Source organism: Malurus melanocephalus, unplaced genomic scaffold, assembly GCF_030028575.1.
Source record: "Malurus melanocephalus ecotype Western Australia unplaced genomic scaffold, MMel_1.1 scaffold_133, whole genome shotgun sequence".
NCBI classification, from domain to species: Eukaryota; Metazoa; Chordata; class Aves; order Passeriformes; family Maluridae; genus Malurus; species Malurus melanocephalus.
Window position 1 is genome coordinate 1,127,516 of NW_026623365.1, and position 8,126 is coordinate 1,135,641.

The 8,126-nt window shown below is 42.6% G+C and overlaps 1 protein-coding gene across 1 annotated transcript; it reads left to right on the plus strand.

Moving 5' to 3' along the window:
• The first annotated feature begins 2,175 nt into the window (after positions 1 to 2,175).
• Positions 2,176 to 6,058, plus strand: MED10 (mediator complex subunit 10). The gene is made up of 4 exons (XM_057370800.1): positions 2,176 to 2,336; positions 2,511 to 2,594; positions 3,942 to 4,044; positions 5,164 to 6,058. The coding sequence occupies exons 1-4, from the start codon at positions 2,215 to 2,217 to the stop codon at positions 5,257 to 5,259; spliced, it is 405 nt and encodes a 134-aa protein (XP_057226783.1). The 5' UTR covers positions 2,176 to 2,214; the 3' UTR covers positions 5,260 to 6,058.
• Positions 6,059 to 8,126: the final 2,068 nt, after the last annotated feature.

Genomic DNA, 8,126 nt, shown 5'->3' on the forward strand with positions numbered 1-8,126 from the left:
TTCTGTGGGATACTTTACCTGAGTTAGATGTGGCAATGGRCATCTATCAAATTTATTCCAAGCAAGCTAGAAGTCATACTTGTTCAGTTCCAAGAACCAAAGGCTTTCACACAAAGAGGAAGGAGAGGAAGTTTTAACTACTTCAAAGCCCTTGTTTGCCCTTTGTAYGCCTTGTTACTGAATTTAAAGCAAGTGGCTCTTCTCTGTACTTCCTAACCTCCTGTGCCTGCAGAGCCASGTCTGACACAATCATTTGTATTTACCCTGTTCTTTCAAAACTTGACCCTCTCTTCCTCATGTTCTGATATAACTTGGTAAGTGCACCCTAATCTATATGCTTCCTTCCAAATATTAGAAAAAATTATTATTTTCCTCAGACCAACATCTCTCATGTGATCATTGTGAGGTACTTGTATTAAAATTTCGTAATCCTGGGACTTCTGCTGTCCAGAGAATATTCTGCTAACTATGGAAACAGGCTGGTCAGCAGCTGCTGATCAATAGACACTGGTTTATCAATAGACATTGGGTTTATCACAGTATGACAGTACGTGTCAAGGCCTAGAACTGWTAAATTGATTTCTGCATACTAGGATTATTTTTTAATTTCACATTTGCACAGTATTTTGTTTTCCTTCATATTCAGTGCTCTTTTTAACTTTAAATTAGTATAAATTTCTGAGYTCCCAAATACTGCTTAATATTTTGCAAAGACCCAGTTTTCTGCTACTGATCTAGCATGGTAAGCCAGAACAGAAATGGACCATTTGAGAGTGTTGTTGTCATGATATCATAAACTGAAAAAACAAACATAGATCCAAGAAATTAAGAACTGCAGATTTTGATGGTTCTCATTGTGGTGCAGAAATTGCCACAAGTTACAGCTACAAAATGGATAAAATACATTAAATCCCATTTTGGGATGGAAGGTATCATCCAGCTACAAACCSCTGTCATGGGCAGGGACAYCTTCTGCTAGACCAGGCTGCTCAGAGCCCCTTCTAAYCTGACCTTGAACACTTCCAGGGATGGGACATCCACAGCTTCTCTGGRTAACCTGTTCCAGTGTCTCACCACTCTCACAGTAAAGAATTTATTTCTAATATCTAATCTAACCCTACTCTGTTTCAATTTCAAGCCATTCCCCCTTGTCCTGTCACTACAYGCTCCTGTAAAAAGTCCCTCTCTATCTTTTTTTGTAGACTCCCAGTACTGGAAGGCTGTAATTAGATCGTCCCTTCTCTTTTCCAGGGCGAACAATCCSAGCTGTCTCAACCCTTCCTCACAGAAGTGGTGCTCCATCCCTCTAATCAACCTGGTGGCCTCCTCTGGACCCTCTCCAAGGCTCCGTGTCCTTCCTGTGCTTGGGACTCCAGGGTGGGATGAATTATCTCTGACATTACTGGACTGGTCACATTCAACCTGAAACAGACATACTGGAAACAAGGTATTCATAAACATACAGTTATTGTGATGGGCCATGGGGGTTTAAACATGTCAGATAACCTTCCCACAGGGATGAATGATAGCTGGATTATTTAATATTGATTCATGATCGGACAAGAAGTAATAGGTTCAAGCTAAAAGAGGGTGAGTTTAGATTGGCAATTAGGCAGTTCTTTACTGTGAGAGTGGTGAGGCACTGGAACAAGCTGCCCAGAGAAGCTGGGGATGCCCCACCTCTGGAGGCATTCAAGGCCAGGGCTGGTAGAGGATAAGACACCTGATCTAGTGGGAGATTTCCCTGCGTATGGCAGGGGATTGGAACTAGATGATCCATCCCAAACCACTCTGCGAGTCTGTATTTCTACATTTTGCCATTCCCTAGACGATTCCATTGTGGGGTTTACTATGAAGCAGAACCTCTGCCTGTCACCGCTTGTATTTCTTACGCAGGCCAGACTGTAAGATTTCTTACGGAGCCCTTGGCCGACACCCGACACGCCCAAACACACAATGGAGGGGTGTGGCTGCTGAACCGGCGCTGTCCCGATTTCCCCTCAGGCGGCGGGAGCCGGGACGGCGCCACCCGTGAGGGGAGGGGGCGTGGCCTGTGTCGAAGGGGCGTGGCTTGTATCGAAGGGCGTGGCTTATGCAGAGGGGGCGAGGCTTGTGACGAGGGGCGTGCCGTACAGAGGGGGCGTGGCCACGCCCCTCCCTCCCGCGCAGGCGCYCGTGGCCGGAAGTGGGCGGGGCGCGGCGGCGGCGGTGGCGATGGCGGAGAAGTTCGACTCCCTGGAGGAGCACCTGGAGAAGTTCGTGGAGAACATCCGGCAGCTCGGCATCATCGTCAGCGATTTCCAGCCCAGCAGTCAGACGGGACTCAATCAGAAATTGTGAGGGGGCCGTTGTCGGGGGTGGGCGGGGCTGCGGGGCCTTTCCCTTTTCTCCCGCCAGGCCCCASGGCCGTGCCTCAGGGCTCTCCCTCCCTCTCTGGTTATCGCTGGCCTCGCACCCGCCGTCAGCGACCCCTAAATCGGCTAAACCCGACCTGTTTTTCTTTCCAACAGGAATTTTATGGTGACGGGCTTGCAGGACATCGACAAATGCCGGCAGCAGCTTCACGATATCAGCGTGCCCTTGGAAGTTTTTGAGTAAGTCTCTGTGCCTGGAGGGGAGGAGCTGCAGTCAGTGTGATTCGAGGTAGCCTGGCTTCGCAGCATGGATATTTTGGCTGACCTCTGTCTCTTAAACCCAGTTCTGCTGAATTACTCATGAGAACGTGAGCAGGCAGAGGAAAGTCAGAGGTACCTTCTGCCTGTGAGAAGGCAGAAAGGTAGGAGAAGTGACAAATTATACACGTGTTTTCAYAGACACACGGGAYGGTTTGAGTTGGAAGAGACCTTAAAGCTCATCTAGTTCCRGCCCCCTACTATGGGCAGGGATGCCACCTGCTAGATAAGTTGCTCCAAGCCCTGGCCACCCTGGCCTTTCAGAATTTTTTTTTCTTACTCCTACATATGTAGGCAGTAACACGAATTGCGCTCAGTTTAGTGATTCCATAGCATCACAGAATGGGTTAGGTTAGAACGGACCTTCAGGAACATCTGGTTCTAACACTCCTGCCATGGACAGGGAGCACTAATTTAGTAAGGAAGCTTTCATTTTGGAAATATAGTTTTACACTGGATTAGGATCAGTATTTAAAGTTGCAGGTGAAAATAAACTAAGCCAGTACTCAGTTGCTTAATTTCAGGAGTGGCAGTCTGTTGGCAGAAAATTAGAACCTTAAAAGAAAAATAAACGCAGCTTTACATGATAGAGCTGACAAGTTAATGCACTAGTGTTTCTTGGGGGTCCTGGTGTTACTGGTCTGCTGTACTCCAGTGTGTTACTGTCTGTACAGGGCTTTTTTCAAGGTGGGCTTTTGTTCCAGTCAAGTCATGATGACAGTCTTAAATGTTCTGTTTTCTTTATTTAGCAAGGTAGTTTCCCTTTGCCAGGAATTGTATTGCAAAGCAAAAATAGGTTTGCTGATGCAATTGTGTTTGTTTTTACTCTTTCCTGTGGTATGTGCAGCTCCTCCTCATCCTTGAATTACTGGGTGCTGTATTCCTGTGTGCTTAATGCTCCCTGTGTCCTAATTAGGCCCATTGCTGGTTAGTGCCCTTTCAGTTGCTTGGAAAAGGACTATCTTCCTTTAATCATCTGTTCTTATTGCCTGTGAGGAGCTGGTAGATACATACATATATATATATATATATATATATATATATGTGCTTTTAATACATCAAAACTGTCCAGGCTTTTTGGAAGTTTTGCTGGCCATGGCCTCGTCCTGGAGTTGTCTTTTGGAAATGGCTGAGTTTAACTGTTCTGGTGTTTAAAGTGCACATTTCAGTTAATAGTAGAAAGGAAAAGACAGCAAGGTGAATGATTTCAYACCTTGGAGGCATCCTAGTAGGAATACAATCATTCAGTAGTGTCTTTTCTACTTTCAGATACATAGATCAAGGCCGCAACCCTCAGCTTTACACCAAAGAGTGTCTGGAGCGMGCTTTGGCTAAAAATGAGCAAGTAAAAGGAAAAATTGACACTATGAAGGTAAACCACATTTAATGGAAGTATTAATGCAGTAATATATTTGATAAGTTTTTACTTTTCTGTAAATACATGGGTATTTTTCACTTGTGCAGTTATTAAATTCTGTTACGTGATTTGTATTTGAAATTTTTCTGCATCCCTGTTTCTTAGTTGATGCTAATACAGCCTGTTCAGGAGGGGAAACTTGTAGTTCATCCCATTGGTGGGGATGCAGGTTTCACTGTGATTTTATATTGGCTAAAGTTATGTGTAGCAGTAGAGATACTTTATTTAGTTTTTTTGCAGGTGTGTAATTCTGCTGAGTGCAAACGTAGAAATAAGCAAAACAAAAGGGATATTTTCCCAGTCTTTAATGGATATTAGAGAGTTAAAATGTCAAATATGTTCTATAATCATCAATTAATCTTTGTAAAATTAGTGAAAATAGATGCCAGTGTTTAGGGTTTTATGAACTTGTATTTTCATTTAGTATGAGCCTAAGCATTTTATGATACTGTTTAACTGCTGGAACTATTGCAGAAAAATACAGTCAGAAAAGGAAGTCTAGTGAGTTTTGAGAAAGGGCTGCTTGTGTTTCAGAACATTCTTTGGCTGAATTTAGTGTGGAGGATGACAAGTTGTGYTGCAGAATGTAGGCATATGGAGATAAGTCCTGAGCCTCTCTTTCTTTGTGCTTATGAAAGCTCTGAGAAGAATTATGTAGTCTAAGCAGGTGTGAGTTGCTTTTTGAATGTGGAGTGTATTACAATCAAATCAAGAGGACATGTCCTTTATCAGCCTTCTRTATGAAGGTCAGGCAGATATTGGTGCACCAGAGTTTACTGGAGAGGTCCTACTGCTTTGTATTCCTTAGGACAAAATGCAAATGAATTTCTGGGAATTTAAGAATATTTTCATTTGCTACAGTATTCCTAGTGGATTTCACTTGGGCATTTTCTGTGTGTTTTGCAAACATTAACTTAGTGTTTGTGTGGTTTTGGGGGKKTTTTTGGGTACCATTGTCTTAGGTCGCTGAGAGCTGTGTTGGGTACAAACCTTTCTGTTCATCAGATAACATTGCTTGATGAAATCTAAATAAATTATSCAGATGATACATATACATTTCTTTTCTCTTCCCAGAAATTTAAAAGCCTTTTAATTCAAGAACTGACAAAGGTGTTCCCAGAAGATATGGCAAAGTACAAAGCTATTCGAGGAGAAGATCCTCCTCCTTAAGTTGGCCCTTGATAGCACTAAAAATGTCCGATAAACTGACACCACTTATAAAATCATTGATTGGAGAGAGAGGGAATCCAAGCTCTCATAACAACTGTACTAAAAATGCCAGTGGTGACTGTAAAGCAGCTTGATGGTTGTTCATGGTTCTGGTCTGAAGCTACTGAATCTTTCTGAAGACTTCTGCTTAGTGATTGTGGTTTAAACTTCCTATGGTAATCTGCTTTTYTTTCCTGAAGGGTGTGAGATATGTRATTGCCTATAGGACATCAATACAGAGCATTTCCCACAAAGTGCATTTCCAGAGCACAAAAACATGTTTTTTGTCTTCTGAAAAGTTGTGCCTCAGGATTGTGGGCTCATCTGTTTCTAAGAGGAATGCATTTATTACACTTGATCATTTTTCATTTGTGAACTTCCAGGGTTTTTTTTTTTACTGCAGTACGAGCAGTTGACTGCTTTTGTCTTGCCAAAATCTAGTGAGCAGGAGCCTGTCAAGGGCTCCAGTTCTCATGTGTCATAATTAGTTGCAGCCAGGAAAACCTTCAGATCTTGTTCTGGGAACTGCAGTGCAGATGGCTGAGGATATAAAAAGTGACTGTACCTGGGGACTAGCTCCTCAACAACTTTAATGTTTTGTACAGTATTTAATGTAAGCTTTTGTTTATTCTTTTGTTTATTTTCTCCAAGCAGGTTGTTGAATAAAAATTTGAAAAAAATCTAGATCCTGATGTTTTTTTTTTGTATGCTTCTCTTTGGAGTGTAAACTGAAAGCTGTGAAAAAATAACATATTCCTCAGTTCCACACTGATCGAAATAAAATRTGTATCAAAACTTGACTCTTGAAAAATTTTACATCTGAAGGTACTGTCAGCTTGGTATTTTGGTTTTATGATGAAAACATCCATTTTAGTACCTGAAGCGGGCGATTTTGGGGATCAATGATTATCACCTGATGTCCTGGTTAACTGTGAGCACATCTGAGGGATCTGTAACTGTTCCTGTGTGAGGGATTCCCAGCATGGAACAGGATGCCAACTCCTCACCCAGGGGTCGGGTGTGTATGTGGATGATTGGGTTTGCAGTGGGAGCAAGAGGAGCCATTTTAGTCTTGGGGATTTGTGAAGCTGGAGCCATTTGTTCTCCCAGACATATCCCTGCTTATATTTGTTCTCCCAGATATATCTTGACTTTTTGCATCAGGCAGATTATTTTATTTTTTTTTTTCGGGTTGCCAAATGGAGTGGTTTCAGGCAGAAGCTCCAAAATAGCATTATATGCATGTGCTCCGAAGCAGAGCTACCTCATCTGCTAAAGATCTCGACAGGGATTTAGGCATGTTTGAAATTGCTGGTACCATAGTTTGCATATCTGAAGCACTGTCTGTGCTCAGTTACCTGCCTGAAGCAGAGCCYATGCATGATGCCAAGTACTACTGCGCCTGACAGAACTTTGACATAGCAGGAGGAAAAAGAAAAACTAGGTGTTCCTTTAAAAACTTGTTTACCCRGCAGTCTTAAATTAATCTAATTGCTGGCTGACACCACCCGGCCCTGGTCTGCACACTTGATTTTTTCTTGTATTTGTTCCACCTCTAAACTCTTTTACCTTCACAATTTTGCTGTGTGAACTTGCAATAAAAGAGTGACAAGGAGCTTCATATTTGTGTTTGGCTCGGCCTGGATTGCCCCGGGTCCCTAGGAGATGTTGGAGCAAGCCCTTTACCAAGTGGGATGTAYATAGGACACAAGTAAAGAGGGCAAAGAATATTTTTCTTCTGTGTACAATGTAGTAGTAAAAAGAGCTTAAGAGTAAAATTGTCAGCAGCAGTGAAACTATATTTAAGTGGTAATTGAGAGAATATTTAGGGGGCAAGGGGCCTGTAGATACTGGTCTGGATACTGGAGTGTTCTGGCACCTAGCACTGACATCAGCTTGTGTGCCAGATTTGGTGGACTCTTAAAAACTGATGCTTCCAAAAAGTCTTGTTTTTATCTCATAGATTCATACATCACAGAATGGTTTACATTGGAAGGGACCTTAARGATCATCTAGTTTCAACTCCCTGCCAGGGGGCAGTTGCAAAAATCCCTCTCCAACCTGGCCTTGAACACCTCTAGGATTGGGCATCCACAACTTCTCAGGACAGCCCATTTCAATAYCTCACCACCCCCATYCAGGGAAGAATTTCTTCCTAATACCTCATCTAAACCTTCCCACTTTCAGTTTGAGGCCATCACCCTKTGTYCTGGGATCAGCCTGGAGTTGGAGAGCCATGGTGGGGGAAGCATCTCCATAGCCCTGTGACCCTGAAAATGTGTGAAATGTCTGCTCTATAAGTGTATTAATTTATTGTTGTCATTAGTGAATAAGTACCCAAAGCTGGCCACAGTGAAGGTGGCTACCCCCATAACACTGATRCACATACCTGCTGATGAGAAGAAGGTCCCAGGCTTCCCCAGCTCAGAGGTGATGAACAGCCAAAGCATGGACCACGTACCTGGATATCTAGGTGATTGTGGTCAATGTGGTGGAGATGGAGTATTAGGGAATAACATTAGGTTACATCATTGAGGTCTCAGCAGCTGTGTTTTGTGAAGAATCTGTCTGTGAAAGAAAACTTTTTTTTTGGGTGGGGGATATGTACATCAGGAAAAAAAAAATAAATTAAAAATAAACAAACCAGAAAAAACTCTCCATTAAATCATCAAGTTTCATGTTCTGCTCAGCTTCACTTCCAATTTTTTGGCACTTATTTATTCTATTATTTTATGCTTGCTTCACTTACTGTTTCTGGGCCAGCCATGCAAAATAAAGCTATTGCTGCAACTGTCCATATTTAGCATAATATTGGAGAGAGGTAGATA